The sequence below is a fragment of the Nicotiana attenuata genome, unplaced genomic scaffold (genome assembly GCF_001879085.1).
Source record: "Nicotiana attenuata strain UT unplaced genomic scaffold, NIATTr2, whole genome shotgun sequence".
Taxonomy (NCBI): Eukaryota; Viridiplantae; Streptophyta; class Magnoliopsida; order Solanales; family Solanaceae; genus Nicotiana; species Nicotiana attenuata.
Window position 1 is genome coordinate 76890 of NW_017672976.1, and position 22786 is coordinate 99675.

Consider the following 22786-nt stretch of genomic DNA (forward strand, 5'->3'; position numbering starts at 1 on the left):
ATAGCGGACCAGTCAACCAATTATATAGCCCATATATAAAATTCCATTTTTAACCCCCCCGGGAAGCAGGACGACGAAGAGTTGCTAAACTCCCACTTCTATATAGTAGGAATTAGTAGGCGTTCGGACATGAATTCCAAAAAAAATTTAAATTTGGAATTTCATTAAAATTTGAATTGAAGATGAAGTTGTGTATTGTTATAATTTTTGCAACATATTTGGATGTCTTTTTTTCAAAACTATGAAACATGATTTATACCCCGCAACTTGTAAAAAATATCAAAACCACCCCAATTTAATTATCCTACTTGAAATAAACAATCAAACATGCTATATTTAACTGTTATCATACTCTGCTTTACTGCAATATACAAAAGATGCAAAATCGATATCACATTTCCTAACATGGTCCGCTTTCCACTGTTATTAACAATACTTGTATTCATATTCACAGGCCCGGTACCAATAGGGTAGTTATCACAAGAAAAGGGTTCATTATCCGCCGCAGTGGCTTCATGTGACGTCGAGGGGAAACATGTGGGTTGTCATGGGCGGCTTTCCAGCCATGCCCCATGACCCCTTGGGTGCGCCCCGTGGCGTCCTATCGAACCTCCCAATGCCTAGCGCCACGGACGGCCCCGTGGTCTTGGCCGCGCCAAGTGACAAGCGCGCAGGTGCCTCTGTCGCCCCACCGATATCCCTCGCGAGCGCCAGGCCACAGGCAGAAGCCAACAGCGCCGCGCGCGCAGACCGTGATTCCAAAGACACTGCTGCTGACAACGGGCCTGCTGCTGCCTTATAGAAAACTAAGTCATTTTCATTGTAAATATAGAGTAGTTTATTTCATGCACTTCCATTATGTTTCTCTAGCTTAATTAGGTCTACTCCTGTAACTTTGGTTTATTTTTTTTAAGTACTATTAGGGGGGATCAAGCAATCAAAACTTTCTAGCAAGCAAGCAATTCTCTGTACTGGTGTCTCTCCCCCTCGACACCGCGTGGCTTTTCTGTAATAGCTTTCATTAATGCAATCAAGCTTTCTTTCATTCTGAATTCTCATTTCTGTTCTCTCAATTTCTCTTGACATTGGTTTTCCCGTACGGCACTGACAATCTCGTCTAGCGTACGGAGGGGACCTCAGTTGGCGGACAGCAACTGGACTGACATCAGTTGCCTAGCCGTACGTCGCCCTTCCAAGGAATCTCAGGAAGGCGCCGCGTATCAGGGTAGTTGTAGGTTAATAACTGATGGGGTCATTTTTATAAATTTTAAAAGTATAGGGTAAATTTATAAAATTAAAAACTAGCAAATTCTCATTTTCAATTGAAGAACTGGTAAGAAGCAGTTTGAAAATGCATTTTCAAGTGAAATTGAAAAAATTGGTAAGATATTGATAACCAAACATTGTTTTCAAACAAAATTTTGAAAAAAAGGATTTTCCATGTCCAAACGGGCTCTTAGTACCGGATCCTTATAATTCAGCCCAAAAGGTTGTCGAGATCCAACATCTAGTCGATTGGGATAATTAGTGATCTCTGGTTTTATTTGAACTACATGGCCGGTGAGTTTTCAAGTTCTTTTTTGTTTTAACAGTATTTCGCATTACATGTTAAAATTAGAGTAAAATCAAATATTTCAGCAAATGCTTGTGCATCTACACTTATACATATCAGACAATGTTTATGTATATGGAGTAAACTAAGGTGAAGAAGATGATGATACTAAAAATATCATTCTATCAAGTTCCAAGAGCTGATGAAGAAATTTGGCTAGTTTTTATTTTAACGATACATTATAATTTTGGCAAGCTTTTCTATGAATTTTCATTACTTTTGTGGTTGTATGCTAACTTCTATTTTGAAGTCACTTTTGTTGTTTTATTTTTGTGTGTGTTGTATATGGATCATGGTGGCGCAATGTGACTCTGGTGTTACAAACATTTTTCTGATTTGTTTTTTATTTTTGGAGAATAAAAAATATATGGTATAGAAGTTCTTATATTTTGCTGGATTTTACTAATAGATTATATATCATTGCATGAAGAATACGATTTATATCTAACTTATAGAGATGTAACGTGACACTTTTTCTAGAACTAAAATGACCAATTATTTTTCATTACTTTTTCGCATTTTTCTCCTGCCTAATTAGAAGGGTAACAATTTTAATTATTTTCGATTCTTTTATTTAAGATTTTGTATATATATAGTAACTCCCAAGAATTAAATAGGATGTGGTAAAAAAATTAAGATTTTCCCCTTTTTTAAGGTTTTTAAATAATATATTACCAAAATGTTAAATTTAATGAGACAATTTGATAAAGCAACTGTAGGTAAAAGAAATAGAAGGAAAGAAAAGAATAATAGTTTGCAGAGACAGTATAAGATAGGAATAGAGAGAAAAAGGAAAAAGCAAATAGTAGAGAGATTAGGGAATTGAAATGGAAAGAAAAAGAAGATCAATAAAAAAAATAGAGAGATTTTCTTTTTTATTTTTAGTTTCACTTTTCAATTCATTTTTATTAAATGTTTTACTATTTAGTGAAAAGAACAAATCAAATGCATATAATACATTCATGTATTTAATATATATTTAAACTAAGAATCTGTAACGACCCGGCTGGTCGTTTTTGGAATTTACGCCTTGATCCCCCTATTAACTGCTTTCCCCAAGTTTATTTCTGCTATTTTGATTTGCCGGGATGTTCGGTCTTGAGTTTCGGAGAGCTTTGGGACACTTAGTCCCCAAAATGAGAGCTTAAGTGTTGGAAAGTAGTCCGTAGCCAGAACAGTGTGAAGACGGCCTCGGAATGGAAATCAGATGGTTCCGTTAGCTCCGTTAGGTGATTTCGGGTTTAGGGGCGTGGTCGGATTGTGTTTTGAAAGTCCGTAGCTAATTTAGGCTTGAAATGCCGAAGTTTGAATTTTTGAAGTTTTCGGTCCGATAGTGAGATTTTGATCCGAGGGTCGGAATGGAATTCCGGAAGTTCAGTAGTTCCGTCATGTCATTTCTGATGTGTGTGCAAAATTTTAGGTCATTCGGACGTGTTTTGGTTAGGTTTTTTATCGAAAGCATATTTTGAGGAAATTTGAAGTTCTTAGGCTTAAATCCTTGATTAATTCGAGTTTCCGACGTTGTTTTAGGTGGATTAAGGATTTGTACAAGTTTGAATGAGGTATTAGGTGTTATTGGTGCTTTTGGTTGAGGTCCCGGGGGCCTCGGGATGATTTCAGATGGTTGACGGAAAGATTTTGGAGTTAAGAGATTGCAGATTTTTGCTGCTTCTGATGTTTTCGCATCTGCGGTTTGGGAACCGCAGATGCGGCGCCGCAGATGCGGATTTTGGGTGTCCCTTCAGGTTCTGCAGATGCGGAAGTTTAACCGCAGAAGCGGTTTCGCATCTGCGAAAGAAGAACCGCAGATGCGGCTCCTAGGCTCTTTAATGAAAGTCGCATATGCGACATTTTGGTCCGCAGAAGCGGGACCACAGATGCGGTCCCTTGACCGCAGATGCGAAATTAGCTGGGCAGAAATATGAAATTTCGAGGGTTTGGTTTCAAAAGTTGGAAAATCGAATTGGAGCTTGGGAGAGGGCAATTTTGAGAGGGATTTGAAGAGGAGATCTCTGGGTAACGATTCTTTAACCCTTTCTAGTTATATTCCATCAATCTTTAGTTAATTTCATCATTTGATTTCAGAATTTTGGTGGAAATTGGGGGAAAAGTTCTAGACCTTTAGTGGAGGATTTGAGGGGTCATTTGGACTCCGATTTCAGTGCTCTTGTTATGTATAGACTCGTGAGAGTACGAGTTTTCTGAAAATATAAATTTCACTCGATTCCGAGACGTTGGCCTGAGGGGCATTTTGGTTATTTTACATAATTTTGCATATTAGCTTTGAATTAAATTGTAGAATCAGTTGCTTGAGATGTTATTTACGACATGTAATTGAATTGAATAGATTTGGGCCATTTGGAGTCGAATACTCGTGGCAAAAATGTGATTTCGAGTTGATGTTTGGGAGCCGGCTCGAGGTAAGTGGCTTGTCTAACCTTGTGTGGGGGACCTTTCCCTTAGGATTGATATTGTGGTAATTGAAATGCCTCGTACGTGAGGTGAAGAGCGCGTACTTGTGCTAATTGTTGGAAATACAGTTTTTTATTAAAAATAGCCTTGAATTGTGTTCTTCCTTTTCTTGCTTACACTGTTTGGAAACTAAACCTGCCGTAGCCTAGAGAAACATGTCTACTTGACTAAATTGCTCTATTTGCCTTAACTGCCTTAATTGTATTACGTGAACCATGCTAGGTTAGGATTACCTGCTTCACTTTGATATGAAATTGATTGGATTGAATTCCTATTGTTGCTGCGTATTTACTCTAGGACAACGGGACAGTATCTCGGGAGCTCCTCTGTATGTTTACTTTGGGACTATGGAATTGCATTCCGGGAGACCCCCCTGCACTTTACGAGTTGGACTGCGGGACTGCACCCGGAAGATCCACTGGACATGATATTTATATTTGGGGACTACAGGACGGTATCCTGGGAGATCCCCGGTTGTTATCTCGGAGCTGAGTTATGTTCTTTCACTGTGTTTTGCTTGACTTTATAATAATTGTTGTGGTCCTTTACATCGTGTGTTATTTAATTTCACTGTCATTTCACACTGTTAAACATGTATCTTATTTAACCTCAGTAGGGCCCTTACCTTCCTCTTCACTACCCAACCGAGGTTAGGCTTGGCACTTACTGAGTACCGCTGTGGTGTACTCATGCCCTTTCTGCGCATGTTTTTCATGTGCAGATCCAGGTACTTCTACCCAGGTGTATTACCCTTGAGGCAGGGAGCGTTTCGGAGACTTCGAGGTACATATGCCGCGTCCGCAGACCGAAGAGTCTCCTTCTTTACTCTATTTGTAGTGTTAGCCCTTCTATCGTACTATTGATGTAGACATTTCTGGAGATTAGAGCACTTACTGTATTTCTTTTTAGCTTGTGTTCCCATGAGTTCTCGGGTTTTGGGATAGTAATGTAGGATGCTGTGATGTGGAGTTGTATATGCCGAGCGGCATTTTATATACTGTTTCTCCTTTAAATGTTTCAGTTTTGACTATTATTCCGCAAATTAGTTATGTTTCCGCATTGTTAGGCTTACCTAGTTGTAGAGACTAGGCGCCATCACGACATGTTCACGGTGGGTGAACTGGGGTCGTGACAAGTTGGTATCAGAGCTCTAGGTTCATAGGAGTCACGGAACACAGGCCAGTTTATTAGAGTCTCGCTGATCGGTACGGAGACGTCTGTACTTATCTACGGGAGGCTATGTAACTGTTAGGAAAATTCCACTTCATTTGATTTCCTTGTCGTGCGAGATTTTGACATCACAACTAAACTTCTGTCTTTCTATTCTCTCACAAATGGTGAGGACACGCGCTACCCGAGAGGACCAGGCACCCGCGCCCCCTACTGCCGCCGTCAGAGGTCGGGGCCGAGGTAGAGGCCGAGGACGCGCTCGTGGTGTAGCCAAAGCACCCGTGTGAGCTGTCGCCGAGGTACCACCAGCAGTACCAACCGGAGTCTAGACACCCGATACGTCTATCACTACTACTCCAGCACTCCAGGAGACTTTGGTACAGTTTATGAGTATGTACACCACTTTGGCTCAGGCAGGGTTGCTTCCCCTTGCTGCAGCCACATCCCAGGCCGGGGGAGGAGTACAGACTCCCGCCGTCCGCACTCCTGAGCAGCGAGTGCATGTTGAGAAGGCCCCAGATATTATACCTGCGCTGCCTGCAGTACCAGTTCAGTCCGAGGGTAGAGTAGCGGCTTCAGAGGATGAGCAGCGGAGACTTGAGAGGTTCAAGAAATATGATCCTCCTGTATTCAGTGGGTTAGCATCAGAGGATGCCTTGGGATTTCTGGAAGAGTGCTACCGTATTCTCTGCACTATGGGCATATCAGGATCGAGTGGGGTTTCCTTCACCACTTTCCAGCTTCGAGGAGCCGCCTATCAGTGGTGGCATGCTTATGAGTTAGACAGTCCGGATGAGGCAGCTTCCCTGACTTGGGCTCAGTTTTCAGATATGTTCACGAGGGAGTATGTTCCCAAGAGTCTTAGGGATGCTTGGCGCGCGGAGTTTGAGCGTTTTCGCCAGGGTACTATGACCGTCACAGAGTATGTTGTCCGCTACATTGACTTGGCTAGACATGCCCCAGCTTTGGTTTCTACAGTCCGCGAGAAGGTTCGCTGGTTCATTGAGGGGCTTATTCCCAGCATCAGATCCAACATGGATCGTGAGTTAGAGACGGATGTGTCTTATCAGCAGGCGGTGAGCATTGCTAGGAGGATTGAGGTTATGCATGCTAGGGACAGGGAGGAGACGGAGGCTAAGAGGTCTCGAGAGTTGGGCCATTTTTCTGGTGCCCGTGCCCCAGCTGCAGGTCGTCATGGTAGGGGTCATATGGGTCGCCCCGTTCATTCAGCTCTTCCAGCAGCCAGTGATATTCCAGCTCCACCTAGGCCTCAGGAGCCTTATTATGCACCTCCAGTCTCTAGTGCGCCTCCTGCACGGGGTGCTTCCAGTGGACAGTCCAGCAGGCCTGGCCCGAGCCAGTCACAGCCGCCACGTCCTCCCAGAGCTTGTTTTGAGTGTGGTGACACACGCCACATGGTGAGAGATTTTCCCTGACTCAGGAGGGGTGCACCTTCGCAGACCCCTCAGCCACAGCAGGCCTCACAGAGCTCTCAGGCTATGGTTCCAGCACCAGCTGCCACTCCACCAGCCCAGCCAGCCAGGGGTGGAGGTCAGGGAGGTAGAGGTCGCCCTCGAGGGGGAGGCCAGGCCAGATATTATGCTCTTCCAGGCCGTACTGAGGCCGCCGCCTCCGATTCTGTCATCACAAGTACCATCTTGGTCTGTCACAGAGATGCATCGGTTCTATTCGATCCAGGCTCCACTTACTCTTATGTGTCTTCTTATTTTTCTCCGCATTTGGGTGTACCTCGGGATTCTTTGAGTTCCCCAGTCTATGTTTCCACTCCTGTGGGAGATTCTCTTGTTGTGGACCGCGTTTACCGGTCATGTTTGGTTATTCTTGGTGGTTTTGAGACCAGAGCCGACTTATTATTGCTCAGTATGGTTGATTTTGATATTATTTTGGGCATGGACTAGTTGTCACCCGATTATGCTATTCTTTATTGTCACGCCAAAACCGTGACGCTGGCTATGCCAGGTATACTACGTATTGAGTGGAGGGGTGCCTTAGGTCACACTCCCAGTAAAGTTATTTCTTTCCTTAAGGCTCAGCGTATGATTGAGAAAGGTTGTGATGCGTACTTAGCTTATGTGAGAGATGCCAGTATGGATACTCCTTCTGTTGATTCAGTCCCAGTAGTACGGGATTTCCCCGATGTGTTTCCAGCTGATCTTCCGGGCATGCCACCCGATAGGGACATTGATTTTGGCATTGATCTGTAGCCGGGCACTCAGCCCATTTCTATCCCTCCGTACCGTATGGCTCCTCCTGAGTTGAAGGAGTTGAAGGAGTAATTGCAGGAATTACTTGATAAGGGTTTTATTCGGCCCAGTGTATCGCCTTGGGGTGCTCCTGTGTTATTTGTGAAGAAGAAGGATGGTTCTATGCGCATGTGTATTGATTACCGCCAGTTGAACAAGGTTACAGTGAAGAACCGTTATCCTTTGCCTCGTATTGATGATCTGTTTGACCAGCTTCAGGGCGCACGAGTGTTTTCTAAGATTGATTTGCGCTCAGGTTACAATCAGTTGAAGATTCGGGAGCCAGATATCCCGAAGACTGCCTTCAGGACTCGGTATGGTCATTAGGAGTTCCTTGTTATGTCATTTGGGCTGACCAATGCCCCAGCAGCCTTCATGCATCTGATGCACACTGTATTCCGGCCATATCTTGACTCATTTGTCATCGTCTTTATTGATGACATTCCGGTGTATTCCCGGAGTCGGAAAGAGCACGAGCAGCACCTGAGGACAGTGCTCCAGACTTAAGAGAAAAGAGATATATGCAAAGTTTTCAAAATATGAGTTTTGGTTGGATTCCGTGGTATTCTTGGGTCATGGTATCGAGAGAGGGCATTCAGGTGGATCCGAAGAAGGTAGAGGCAGTGCAGAGTTGGCCCAGACCATCCTCAGCTTCAGAAATTCGCAGTTTCCTTGGCTTGGCGGGCTACTACCATCGATTTGTGGAGGGATTTTCATCGATTGCAGCCCCTATGAATAGATTGACCCAGAAGGGTTCTCCTTTCAGTGGACAGAGGAGTGTGAGGCGAGCTTTCAGAAGCTCAAGATGGCCCTGACTACAGCCCCAGTTTTGATATTGCCTACCGGTTCGGGGTCCCATACTGTCTATTGTGATGCCTCGAGAGTTGGCCTTGGAGATGTATTGATGCAGGACGGTAGGGTGATTGCCTACGCGTCCAGAAAGTTAAAGATACCCGAGAAGAATTATCCTGTCCATGATCTTGAGTTAGCTGCCATTGTTCATGCATTAAAGATTTGGCGTCATTACTTGTACGGTGTGCCTTGTGAGATATATACTGATCACCGGAGTTTGCAGCATCTGTTCAAGTAGAAGGACCTTAATTTACGTCAGAGTAGATGGTTAGAGCTGCTGAAGGATTATGACATCACTATCTTGTATCACCCGGGCAAGGCCAATGTGGTGGCCGATGCTTTGAGCCGTCGGGCAGAGAGTTTGGGGAGTTTGTCTTATTTACCAGCAGCAGAGGCCTATGGCGATGGATGTTCAGGTTCTCGCCAGCCAGTTTGTGAGATTGGACCTTTCGGAGCCCAGTCGGGTTCTAGCTTGTGTGGTCTCTCGGTCTTCCTTGTTTGATCATATCAGGGAGCGGCATTATGATGACCCTCATTTGCTTGTCCTCAAGGACAAGGTTCAGCATGGTGATGCCAGAGATGTGACCATTGGCGAGGATGGAGTATTGAGGATGCAGGGTCGGGTCTGTGTACCCAATGTTGATGGGCTTCGGGACTTGATTCTAGAGGAGGCCCATAGTTTGCGGTATTCCATTCATCCGGGTGCCGCGAAGATGTATCAGGATTTGAGGCAGCATTACTGGTGGAGGCGGATGAAGAAGGATATAGTTGGGTTTGTAGCTCGGAGCCTTAATTGTCAGCAAGTAAAGTATGAGCACCAGAGACCGGGTGGATTGCTTCAGCAGATAGAGATTCCGGAGTGGAAGTGGGAGCGGATCACCATGGACTTCGTATCTGGACTCCCACGGACTTTGAAGAAGTTCGATGCCATTTGGGTTATTGTGAATCGGCTGACCAAGTCCGCGCATTTTATCCCTGTGTGCACTACCTATTCCTCGAAGCGGTTGGCGGAGATTTATATCCGGGAGATTGTCCGTCTGCATGGTATTCCAATTTCCATTATTTCAGACAGAGGTACTCAGTTCACATCGCGGTTCTGGAGAGCCGTACAGCAGGAGTTTGGTACTCGGGTGGAGTTGAGCACAGCCTTTCACCCTCAGACGGACAGACAGTCCGAGCGCACTATTCAGATTCTTGAGGATATGCTCTGCGCGTGCGTGATTGAGTTTGGAGGTTCTTGGGATCAGTTCTTGCCATTGGCGGAGTTTGCCTACAACAACAGCTATCAGTCCAGCATTCAGATGGCACCGTACGAGGCCTTATATGATAGGCGATGTAGATCTCCGGTGGGTTGGTTCGAGCCGGGTGAGGCCAGATTACTAGGCACAAATTTGGTTCAGGATGCTTTGGAGAGAGTCAAGGTGATTCAGGATAGACTCCGTACAGCCCAGTCCAGACAAAAGAGCTACGCGGACCGAAAGGTTCGTGATGTTTCCTACATGGTTGGAGAGCGGGTTCTGCTTCGGGTTTCGCCTATGAAGGGCGTTATGAGATTTGGGAAGAAGGGGAAGTTGAGTCCAAGGTTTATAGGCCCTTTTGAGATATTAAGGCGAGTTGGGAGGTTGCCTATGAGCTTGCCTTACCTCCCAGCTTGGCAGGTATTCATCCGGTATTTCATGTTTCTATGCTCCGGAGGTATCACGGTGATCCGTCGCACGTGTTGGATTTCAGCTCAGTCCAGTTGGAGAAGAATCTATCTTATGTTGAGGAGCCAGTGGCAATATTGGACAGGCAGGTCAGGAAGTTGAGGTCGAAGAACATTGCGTCCGTGAAGGTTCAATGGCGGGGCCAGCCGGTCGAGGAGGCGACCTGGGAGACCGAGCAGGATATGCGCAGCCAGTACCCTCATCTTTTCACTACCTCAGATATGTCTTTGTGCTCATTCGAGGACGAACGAATGTTTAAGTGTGGGAGGATGTAACGACCCGGCCGGTCGTTTTTGGAATTTACGCCCCGATCCCCCTATTAACTGCTTTCCCTAAGTTTATTTCTGCTATTTTGATTTGCCGGGATGTTCGGTCTTGAGTTTCGGAGAGTTTTGGGACACTTAGTCCCTAAATGAGAGCTTAAGTGTTGGAAAGTAGTCCGTAGCCAGAACAGTGTGAAGACGGCCTCGGAATGGAAATCTGATGGTTCCGTTAGCTCCATTAGGTGATTTCGGGTTTAGGAGCGTGGTCAGATTGTTTGGAGGTCCGTAGCTAATTTAGGCTTGAAATGCCGAAGTTTGAATTTTTGAAGTTTCCGGTCCGATAGTGAGATTTTGATCTGAGGGTCGGAATGGAATTCCGGAAGTTGCAGTAGTTCCGTCATGTCATTTGGGATGTGTGTGCAAAATTTTAGGTCATTCGGACGTGTTTTGGTTAGGTTTTTGATCGAAAGCGTATTTTGAGGAAATTTGAAGTTCTTAGGCTTAAATCCTTGATTAATTCGAGTTTCCGACGTTGTTTTAGGTGGTTTAAGGATTGGTACAAGTTTGAACAAGGTATTAGGTGTTATTGGTGCTTTTGGTTGAGGTCTCGGGGGCTTCGGGATGATTTCGGATGGTTGACAGAAAGATTTTGGAGTTAAGAGATTGCAGATTTTTGCTGCTTCTGATGTTTTCCCATCTGCGGGTTGGGAACCGCAGATGCGGCAAGGCAACCGCAGATGCGGATTTTGGGTGTCCCTTCAGGTTCCGCAGATGCGGAAGTTTAACCGCAGAAGCAGTTTCGCATATGTGAAAGAAGAACCGCAGATGCGGCTCCTGGGCTCTTTAATGAAAGTCGCATATGCGACATTTTGGTTCCCAGAAGCGGGACCGCAGATGCGGTCCCTTGACCGCAGATGCGGAATTAGCTGGGTAGAAATATAAAATTTCGAGGGTTTGGTTTCAAAAGTTGAAAAATCGAATTGGAGCTTGGGAGAGGGCGATTTTGAGAGGGATTTGAAGAGGAGATCTCTAGGTAACGATTCTTTAACCCTTTCTAGGTTATATTCCATCAATCTTTAATTAATTTCATCATTTGATTTCGGAATTTTGGTGGAAATTGGGGGAAAAGTTCTTAGACCTTTAGTGGAGGATTTGAGGGGTCATTTGGACTCCGATTTCAGTGTTCTTGTTATGTATAAACTCGTGAGAGTACGGGGTTTCTGAAAATATAAATTTCACTCGATTCCGAGACGTTGGCCCTAGGGGCATTTTGGTCATTTTACATAATTTCGCGTATTAGCTTTGAATTAAATTGTAGAATCAGTTGCTTGAGATGTTATTTACGACATGTAATTGAATTGAATAGATTTGGGCCATTTGGAGTCGGATACTCGTGGCAAAAGTGTAATTTCGAGTTGATTTTTGGGAGCCGACTCGAGGTAAGTGGCTTGTCTAACCTTGTGTGGGGGACCTTTCCCCTTAGGATTGATATTGTGGTAATTGAAATGCCTATTACGTGAGGTGGCGAGCGCGTACTTGTGCTAATTGTTGGAAATTCGGGTTTTCATTAAAAATAGCCTTGAATTGTGTTCTTCCTTTTCTTGCTTACACTGTTTGGAAACTAAACATGTCGTAGCCTAGAGAAACATGTCTACTTGACTAAATTGCTTTATTTGCCTTAACTGCCTTAATTGTATTACGTGAACCATGCTAGGTTAGGATTACCTGCTTCACTTTGATATGAAATTGATTGGATTGAATTCCTATTGTTGCTGCGTATTTACTCTGGGACTACGGGACGGTATCCCGGGAGCTCCCCTGTATGTTTACTTTGGGACTACGGAAATGCATTCCGGGAGATCCCCCTGCACTTTACGAGTTGGACTGCAGGACTGCACCCGGGAGATCCACTGGACATGATATTTATATTTGGGGACTACAGGACGGTATCTTGGGAGATCCCCGGTTGTTATCTCGGAGCTGAGTTATGTTCTTTCACTGTGTTTTGGTTGCCTTTATAATAGTTGTTGTGGTCCTTTACATCGTGTGTTATTTAATTTCACTGTCATTTCACACTGTTAAACCTGTATCTTATTTAACCTCAGTAGGGCCCTGACCTTCCTCGTCACTACCCAACCGAGGTTAGGCTTGGCACTTACTGAGTACCGCTGTGGTGTACTCATGCCCTTTCTGCGCATGTTTTTCATGTGCAGATCCAGGTACTTCTACCCAGGTGTATCACCCTTGAGGCAGGGAGCATTTCGGAGACTTCGAGGTACATCTGCCACGTCCGCAGACCGAAGAGTTTCCTTCTTTACTCTATCTGTAGTGTTAGCCCTTCTATCGTACTATTGATGTAGACATTTCTGGAGATTAGAGCACTTACTGTATTCCTTTTTAGCTTGTGTTCCCGTGAGTTTCCGGGTTTTGGGATAGTAATGTAGGATGCTGTGATGTGGAGTTGTATATGCCGAGCGCCATTTTATATACTGTTTCTCCTTTAAATTGTTCAATTTTGACTATTATTCTGCAAGTTAGTTATGTTTCCGCATTGTTAGGCTTACCTAGTTGTAGAGACTAGACGCCATCACGACATGTTCATGGTGGGTGAACTGGGGTCGTGACAGAATCACATATTCATTTTATATTGTATGATATTTATTATAACGCGCGTAGCGCAGACAAATTCTCTAGTACAAATTATAAATCGCATCTAGCATATGATCTATAAATTGCATTTAGTTATGGCCTATATAATAACGGTTTCCATCATTCCACAAATGCATTTTGCATATTTATGGTATTTTATTAAAAACAACACACCACTGAAATTGTTGAGCCAAAAGTGCATATTTTGGGAAAAGAATTCTTATAGTAGTAGTCTCTCGTCGTTGAAACTCATCTTCTTCCCCCTTGAATTTCAATCATGTCCTAGAAGCTACCTCAACAGTTAAGAGATCAACGTGGAGCTCAACTAACACTCATGGGTTAGTAGTAGATTGAACAGGTTTAACCAATACAGGAAATTTTCAAGAATAAAAACAAAAAATGACAAGAACTCAAAAAGACTGATGTATGTCAGTGAATCAATACATAAAATGAATGATCATATTATTGTTCAACAAGCTGATGTTCCATAATCAATGACTCCAAAAAATCTACATGTATATATGGATCAAATTGCAAAAAAAAGAGGATACCTGAGATAGGTGATCCTCAATTGTACACAACTAAACAATGTGCGAGTCATCTATGCAAGCGCTCTCTGACCCAAAATAGGGGACATTGGTAATGCAACTATAGAACAATGCTGAAAGAATGAATTAAGATACAACTCTAACCTCTTATCCGCAAAACTACATGTAAAACCCAAAAGTATTGACTCTACAACAGATGGTGAGCTCAACAGGCTATTCACTAGGAAACATTCTTTACTTTCCGAATTGACAGGATTAAGCTCATTGGTATCCACCACCGAATGATTGTTGGCCATAGTTACCGTTGCCCATCATGGGATTGTAGCCTCCTGGCATGGTAGATCCAGGAGGAAATCCAGTTGGCTGTTGCATGTGGACTCCTTGCCCCAAGTTCATGCCCATTCCCATGTTCATTGGTCTATTCATTCCCATTCCCATGCCCATTCCCATAGGCTGGTTTACTCCATATACTCCCATGCCCGCACTCGCTCCAGGAGCACCAGCACCCATACCCATACCCATTCCCATGCCCATGCCAGACCCTACCATTGGATTTGATGAAGGCCTTAGAGCACCTGCGCCAGCACGACCAATACCAGAACCCGAACCCATTGCTTTGCCCATGGTAACAGTTGATGTCACAGGGGCTGTACTAGGTTTCTCCATCCTCTTCTCCTTGCGGTTAATAGCATCAAAATCCACTCCAATATCAGCTAAAGGATTTGTCTTAGCTGCATACACAAAAATGCAACTTTATAACTACGAAGAAAAAGAAAAGATATTCAGATTTCAGAGAGGCAAAAGCACGAGAACCTACGTCCAGAAATGTTCAAATTGACCAATCCACGGCTCAGCGTATCTGCCCAAACGGTAGATTTTGTCTCAAATTTGTCTTTGGCTGGCTGGTTGCTGCTGATGAGAGCTGTTGAAACTGGAGTAGACTGTGAGGGTACTGACAAATTACTTGTTTGATTTTGTGAATATTGAAAATTCATTTGTGAAGGTATATCGGATGCTGTAGCTGGCTGCGCAAGGAAAGATGATCCAGTGGGAGTTTGACCCATTTGCATACTAACTGAACCTGTAGATCCCAATCCTGTGCTGTAGCCTCCAAAGTTAGCAGCAGTCTGCATAGAGTGACCAGCAGTGACCTGAATTCCAGGGTGGGGAAATGAACCCGATGCAGATGGGAAGCCATTAAGAGATGCAGGGCCATTTTGCGGCCCAAAACTTGTCTGTGGTGTTTGGCCAGGTGGAACCGAATAACCACCAAAAGATGGAGAATTGTTCGTTTGACCAGAGAACCCAATCTGAGATACAGGTTGCCCATGGATGGGAAAACTTGTTTGCGGTGACTGTAAACCAGGTTGAGCTGCAAAACCTATTAGTGAAGCAGCATGACCTGTTGGCTGCGCAGCTAGCCAACTGTCAGATGGAAAACCTGTCTGTGCCGCAAGTTGGCCACTTGGGATTGCATGGTCATTCGAGGGATGCACTGAAGGTGAAGGAGCAGAAGGCGGGAGAATATCAGCCAATATATCAATATCATGGTTGGATGTGGACAGCTCCAGCTGAGCATAATTGGGTGCTGCATATGTTGTACTCGGGACCTCAGCACTCTGAGGGACTGGCAGAAAAACCTCAGCACTTTGATTTGAGTTAGGAAGGAAAGATGGAGGAGCAATGTTCTGCGGCTGAATTTGCACTGTCTCTGAGGTCGGTACAGCTTTGAACGGACCATCACCAAAAGGATCCTCGAACATCTACAGGAAAGCGCAAACTTCAGTCGTCAAGTAAATGACAAAGATGATGATTAAAATACTGGTGTGTAATATGATATAGGCATATAACATATGATTAAGATCGTCAATTTCCATTTACATAGTCCTCTTCATGTCTGCTGTGTTTTTGGCTTATCTATATGTTATATGTTATATGCCTATATCATATTACCACCAGTATTGTCAATAAATATCCAGGCAAATGGTATCAAACAAATAACATCAAGTGCGCTGGAGGGAATGTAATATACATTGTCCACCCTGCGGATTTAGAAGATAAACCATATGACAATCAAATAATAAAGGTAGACTTAATTTCTTCTACTCTGAAATTCAAAGAGCTTAAACTACAAAATGGTTCTGAAAGTCAATGAGATCATCTTGATTAAAACAGCAAACATATGAGATTACTTCAAGATGACTCTTAAACCAAAAAAATGGAGTAGAAAAAGGTTTTCAACTTTTTCAAAATATTGCGCAGGTGGAAAGGATTACTTCAAGATGCCCACTCACAGCTTGAGATATTACCTCACCTCACCTTGTGCTTTCAACATTTTCAAATATTGCCTGGGTGGAAAGAGAGAAGTCTAGAACAAGGGAAAGTAAAAACGCGAGGGTAAGAGTCATTTTCCTCATTAGATCAAGGCAGATCAGCGTCTCTACAACCTCGACCTCTAACTTTTTTCAGCCCTCAAGAAAGGGGATGAAAAGGAAGAAATATAGAGGCTCCACTAAAGGAAGGCCAATTAATCAGCTCCCTCCCTTCTTCATAACTTAACCAAAAGGTGAACTAGTACATGACTGTTAGGATGAAGAGAGGGCATAAATGAAGTACAAAGTAAACCTGTCTATGAATTAAAGCCAACCTGGTTAGGGACAGAAGCTGCAGGTGATGCTCCGCCAAACATAGGTTCAGAACTAGTAGGCCCAAAAGGATTAACGTCAGAGGTGGTTGTAGTTGCTGATACAAGGGCTAATGAATTGGAGGAAAATGGCTCAGATAAGGAGCCAAGTAAATCCACTTCAGTGCCACCAGAAGTAGTCGGCATGGCACCATTCGATTGAGCTCCGGCCACTGCTCAAACAGCAGTAATAAGTATTAGCTCAGAACAGTTAAGTAACACATGCCGTGATGTGCAATAAATAAGTAAAAGTATAGGGCAGATGGAGTCTGGTAACTTATACTGCATTTACAAAGCATATAAAAAGTAGCAGATTAACGTGACATGGAAAATACCCTATCAATCAAATAAATGTCACTAATCAACATATGAAGAAATCAAAATCCATATAGTAGCTTCAATTTATATAGTTAAATCTCTGAATTGCCCCTTATTTTATAATCCCTATGCCAAACAATGAAGTCTACATGTGACTGCGTACCTTTTTTAAGATAAGAAGTGAATAAAAAGGGGGATAACGTGGGGGGCACAAGTTGCCTTTTAGTCTTATAATAAGAAAAGAGAGTGTTGTCCGAGCGAGAAGTGGGTCTTAAAAGAAGTAAATTATAGAAGTTATCTTTCTGGTGAACTGGTCATTTTAAATTGCAAAATTCTCCTCTTGAGAATCGATCATTGCTTTTGAAGACAAAAAGAGAAGGTTTTTGTTCTTAAAACCTACCAAAGGAGTATATCTGTATCAGCATACTTATTTAGCTTAAAATTTTCTGTTTATTTTAGGTGTATTCCATAGAGTAAAATATGAACTTGTAGTTTCCAAAATGGCAAAATATATTTTCATGTTGAACAGTTTCTAAAAAGTCATAAAACTTCAAAGAATAGAGGTCTTCATCAACCCCAATCAAGTATAATGACCTAAACATATGTCTATTTTCATGTTGAACAGTTTCTAAAAAGTCATAAAACTTCAAAGAATAGAGGTCTTCATCAACCCCAATCAAGTAAAATGACCTAAAGCATGCAACGCGATTGAGTAACACCTTTAATTGACAGAGGATAACCCACACAACTAAGGATTACTCTAAGACGGTCCCAGCTAGAGAAGACAAAAGGAAACCAATATGTCTTCTTTACCAGAAAACACCTTTCCAAAGTGTTTGACTACACTGGTATACTTGAGCATTAAGTATTAATTTGCCTGCTGATCTTTAAAGTATGTCACTACCTGAAAAAGAAGCCCGGGGATCAAATTCATCAAAACTCTCAATATCCTTCTTCTCTGGTGAAGCAGCAGCTGGTGCTGGAGTGGGCAATGAAGCAGCAGTTGGAGCAGGATCAGGGGTGGGTGCTTGGTTTGGACTCCCAATTGAACGAGGAGAAGAAGATTTAGGAGCAGATGCTGAAGGTGTTTCCCCATTCCTTTTACAAAGAAAAATAAAGATCAATACAAAATTTGCAGGAAGAGGAGTTGAGTTAAGAATCTTCTCACACAACTATTACCTTTCACTATGTGTGGGGCTTCGTGATGCACCAATAGCTTCCTCATAACTGGGAGGTGCATCAAGGTTTTGTTCAGAAAACCTTCTTTCTAGCCGCATATCAGTAACACTGAAATTGAACATGTTTAATATTGTCATGAATAGAACCATTCTCTAATTGATCTAATGTTGTATATGTTTATTTATGTACCATCTGATGCTACATATACACATTATACATATAAGGTTTAAGTCATCCAAAAGAGTACAATGTGTTGTGGTCCCTCTTTCGGGTCACCTAAACCAATTTAGTAACAGAACTTAAGAAAAACTAAAAAGAGTTGATCTAATAGTGATCTCACTAGATTTGGATCTTTTTTGGCTAGCTCCCAGACTTATTATAATATCCTGTATTGGAGCTAGCATGTTCTCTATCGGAAACAACTTCTCTCTGCCCTTCCAAGGGTAGGGGTAAGGCTGCGTACATCTTACCCTCCCCAGACCCCACTTGTGGGAAACTACTGGGTTTGTTGTTGTTGTTGGAGCTCGCATGTTCGCTTTTGTAATCTCTGCATCTTCTTGATGCCAATCAATGAATCATCTTTAAAAAGAAAAACAAGAAAAAAAAACTAAAAAGAGTTGATAGTATCACCTTCCATCTTGAGAACGATCCTCAGCCCTTGCACCACTTCCTCTGTTGGTAAAAGGTAATAGTCAACCATGAAGATTAAAGTAATGCATTACTAGTGAAGAAGGCCAGAATATTAATGAATAGATGGAACTTGCAAATCAAATTTCAGAATAATGGCAGGAATCAAAAGGGTGCTAGAAGAGATCTTATTCAGTTTTCTATCAGAACTTGAAACTTACACTAGGTCACGAAAAATAATGCGTTCTAAGATATACAGAAAGGTGCAAAGACAAACCTAGAAGAATATTGACCATCATCATCATAAGCACGATTTCTGTCTCTGTCAGAGCTCCTACTTCTTGAGTCATAACTATAATCGTCTACACTTCGACTTCTTCCACGATGATCATCATCCCTGTTTCCATCTCGGCTGCGTTCATCATAACCTCTACCATAGCGATCCCCATCACGGCTGTATGATTCACCATACCTGCCATATTTTTCCTCATCTCTTCCATAACCATTTCTCTCTTCATCTCTGCCTCCGTAACGATCCTCTTCATATCTGTCACCGTACCCTCCTGAACTAGAATACGAACCAGGTTGATGCATATCACCCACTGATGTGTTGCGGAATCTACTAAGAAGATGAGAAAATTCAGGACATCTTGCCCTTGTAAGGACTACCAATGGAAAATAACAAAAGTTTGGCAAAATATTTGCCAAATTTCTGGAACAAGTAATAAAGGGCAGCCCGGTGCACTAAGCTCCCGCTATGCGCGGGGTCGGGGAAGGGCCGGACCACAAGGGTCTATTCTGGAATAAGTAATAGTTAGGGATATTTACGTATCACCTGTACAAGGGACAAATATGAACGTAGTGCAGTATTAATTTGTAGACAAATAACCAGATTAAAGTAGACTTACTTGTCCCTATTGGTAGCTGCCTTTTGGCGGACTTCTTGGATCCTCTCCTTATCATTTACAAGAATGACAAGACTCTGAGATTTCTTTCTCACATTGCTTCCTTGATCTCTTCCACTAGAGTCAATGTATTGAAAATCGGATAATGTCTGTGATAATGACCGGAGAAAACAACAATTAACAGATTTTACAGATACTAAAAATTTGCAAAACATGTCACCGCATTCATAAATCAAAAACAACGAAGAAACTTACAGATATCTGGTATACATGTTCCCTTATTTCATCTATGACGCGCTCAGACCCACAGGCTACTAAATAATCCAAAATAGTTAAAGCCTGAAATTAACCATTGGACATTAGATTAGACTACATATAACAAAGCAAGCAAAGCATGTATGATACAGAAGGATTTGGTAACACAAAAAATGTCACATTCAGAAGATATAATTCTCCAGAGACATCCTAAATGCAACCTTGGGTGGGAGGAGGAAAACAAAGTCAAGCATCACGAACCTTGTACACATGCCGCCAATTCTTTCCAGTATCACTGATACGCTTCCAAATTACAGCCATAATCATTTGGTACTCATGACTGAAAATTTTGCAATGAACTCTTAAATAGGAGAAAAGCAAAAAAGAATAGCACAATTAAATACAGATGCTGGCACAAACAAGCTTACTAGTTTCTTGAAGCCTGAGCTATATCTGCAAGAAGTGATCCATGAGGACCCCAGGGCTCATTGCTAGTCGCATCGAGCACCTTAAGATGCCAAAAAGCAAACAGATGAGAAAATCATGTAGAAAGTAATATGAAGATCAACATATTTTCCACGCTTCCTGTGCAGCTCCGCTCATTTAGGATTAGACAATATAAACCAGAGTCGAAAAAGATATGCTTGGCATAGATAACAGGTATGTTAGATTTTGGTCTATCACCTCTTGTATCCAAGCATGATGCTTCCATCAAGGCAATAGCCTCGTTAGCAACACCTTAGGATGTTTTCATTAGGCTGGAGGTTAAAACATAATTCATTATTGGCTATTAAAGAAGAATGCATTTTTTCTTAACCCTTCAAAACGTCCGTACAATAATTTCACAGTCACATATCACTATTCATCATAAGTCTTTTACATTTTCAAAAGTTTATCCGTGACAGTCGTTTCTTATATTAAACATTTTTCAATGAAAACTAAAATGAACACGCTCCACATATTAGTTTCTCGCTCCAGCCTTCAAGAGATAAACCTCAACCCCAAGTCCCAAACGAAAGGTCTGCAATATTTAGTTGGTGATGGGCAAGACAAACTTGCAGTCCCTTCTTTGTATTCCCTGAAGTAGATCTAGTTTTGTAGTTGCACATAAATAACAGATATCAATCTAACAAAAGGGTCAAGGAATATCACTTACTTTTTGTTCTATTGAGGGGACCTTAAGAACTTTTTTGTTCACCCCTCGCTTGCTGCAATAAGAGGGAAAAGTAACTAATTTCATATCAAGCCAAAGATCTAACACGAGCAAGCAACATATGAAAGACAAAAAAATTAAAAACCTAATTGAATACTATTTGTTTTTTCTGTACTTCAATTCTGACATAGAGAAATGAGAAGTGCCAAAAGGTGGAGGACCAAACAGAAACAGTATTCTGCTAATTACTACAGTTTTTTTTTTTTTTTTGATAAGGAATTACTACAGAATATATACAAGAGTTTTAGAACTAATTAAACTTACATGTCTCTCACAGTTTGACCAAAGGCCTTCTTCATTTTGGAGTATACTTAGCAGGCCAGGTACTCTACAAAAAACGAGCACCCTTCAAGTGATTCTGCAGAGACAGAAGAAAGTCATTTATATCCCTGCACCATCTCTGTCATCCAACTAAGCAGACGTTCAGGGGTTCAAAAAGGAATATCATCTTTCACCGGGAAAAGAAAAAAGAATTATGACGTTCATTTGCAACTAGTTTCTGGTTAGAAGTCATTTCCTCAACCCACAAGTTCCAAAAATCCAATCTTTACAAGTGAAACAGAGGCATAGATTCGACAAAGAAGACAACCAAATAAAGACATCTTCAAGACCAGCAATCAACAGGCACATAACACGCCATAGCACAAATCATCAGTGAAATTGTTGCACCCTATCCTTGTTTCATTGCCTTTTTTTCATTTCTTTTGCCAACCAATCCAAGTATGAAATCATATGCAGTGGCATTCTGTTGCAATTGATTTTCGCAAACTATTTCATCAAAGAAATAGCAAAACTGCAGCCATTTTCACAAGTAGATTTAGTAAATGCAAACAATAAATAAACAAACACCAGAAAAAGGTTAATCAATAAGCATTAAACCCAAATTCCAAAAAAGGCCATATAATCCAGCCACGATTCATATTCTATATTTCCTGCTTCATTCACAATTCGTTATTTCATCATTTTAAAAAGTTGCTGATCAATCCAATAACAAAATGAAGCACTATTAATTACCATTATTAGATTCAATTTTCCAACTCAAATCACCAAAGGTACAAAAGTTCAAAAATTGGAAATAGAAATGACAGATAATCAAAAAATTACACATATGAATGAATCAATGAAAATAAGGAGATCTATTAGAAAAAAAGGTATGAAAAAGAGATGGAATTATAAATGAAAAGAAATGTGAACCTGATGAGGTGTGATTATACCACCCTCCTCCCAGTACCAGATCTGATGGTGGAATAGTGAATCGAGAGAGAGGAGGAGGGGGAAATAGCTACAAAAATGAGAGAGAGAGAGAGAGGTGTAACGTTAACGTTGAAAGAAAAAGAAATAATATGAAAAATAAAGAGACTCGTCAAGGGATGAAGGAGCAAGACAACGCACCTTGCACGTAGTAGGATATAAAATTTTTTTTTCCCCAATAAAATTTTCTTCAGCATGGTTCGAACCCAGGACCTAATGGTCATGGATAAAGGTATTTTTACCAATTGAGCAAGCCTCACTTGTCGAATTTACAAATTAGAGTAGGAAAAATTAAGCAAACATATATCGCATGTAGTGAATACGATTTATAAGTCGCATATCTAAAACACATTTTATAAGACGGAAAAGGGCCAAAATTATCCTTGAACTATTTGAAATAGCTCATGTTTACCCTCCGTTTATTTTTGGTACCAAAACTATCCTTGCCGTCTATCTTTTAGACCACAGATGCCCTTAAAACTTTAGCTTTGCCACTGGAACTGACATGGCAATCCAACTGGGTTAAATTTGCTTATATGGTCATCCACCTAAGCAATCCAACATGACAAAAAGTTTATGCTTTGTTCTTTCTTGTTGAATCCTTATCTCAAAAAAAAATCAAAAAATTAAAAAATCCAAAAATAATTCTTGATTGGAATTTATGATTTGATTAAAAACACTCCATTATTCTTTTTGTGAATTTATAATTGGTTTGATCTAAATTTTTAGATGCTTATCCGCCATAGCTTCACAACATCAATCCCAACAATCACTAGTAAGATTTAGATCAAACCAATCATATATTTACAAAATCCCTTT

General features: G+C 41.8%; 1 protein-coding gene across 3 annotated transcripts; it reads right to left on the bottom strand.

The window, feature by feature from the left end:
* Positions 1-13408: 13408 nt before the first annotated feature.
* On the bottom strand, positions 13409-22063 carry LOC109215071 (clathrin interactor EPSIN 3-like). Of its 3 annotated transcripts, XM_019379086.1 has the most exons (15): positions 21911-22063; positions 21306-21509; positions 20981-21074; positions 20660-20711; positions 19932-20011; positions 19765-19843; positions 19504-19587; positions 19252-19397; positions 18621-18965; positions 18347-18388; positions 17717-17824; positions 17442-17635; positions 16184-16392; positions 14354-15299; positions 13409-14267 (listed from the first exon to the last, which is right to left on the bottom strand). In XM_019379086.1, the coding sequence occupies exons 3-15, from the start codon at positions 21013-21015 to the stop codon at positions 13798-13800; spliced, it is 2790 nt and encodes a 929-aa protein (XP_019234631.1). In that variant the 5' UTR covers positions 21016-21074; positions 21306-21509; positions 21911-22063; the 3' UTR covers positions 13409-13797. The 3 variants fall into 3 exon arrangements, with proteins under 3 accessions (XP_019234631.1, XP_019234632.1, XP_019234630.1); XM_019379087.1 differs by lacking the exon at positions 21306-21509 and having other exon boundaries at positions 18621-18962; XM_019379085.1 differs by lacking the exon at positions 21306-21509.
* Between the last annotated feature and the right edge of the window lie 723 nt (positions 22064-22786).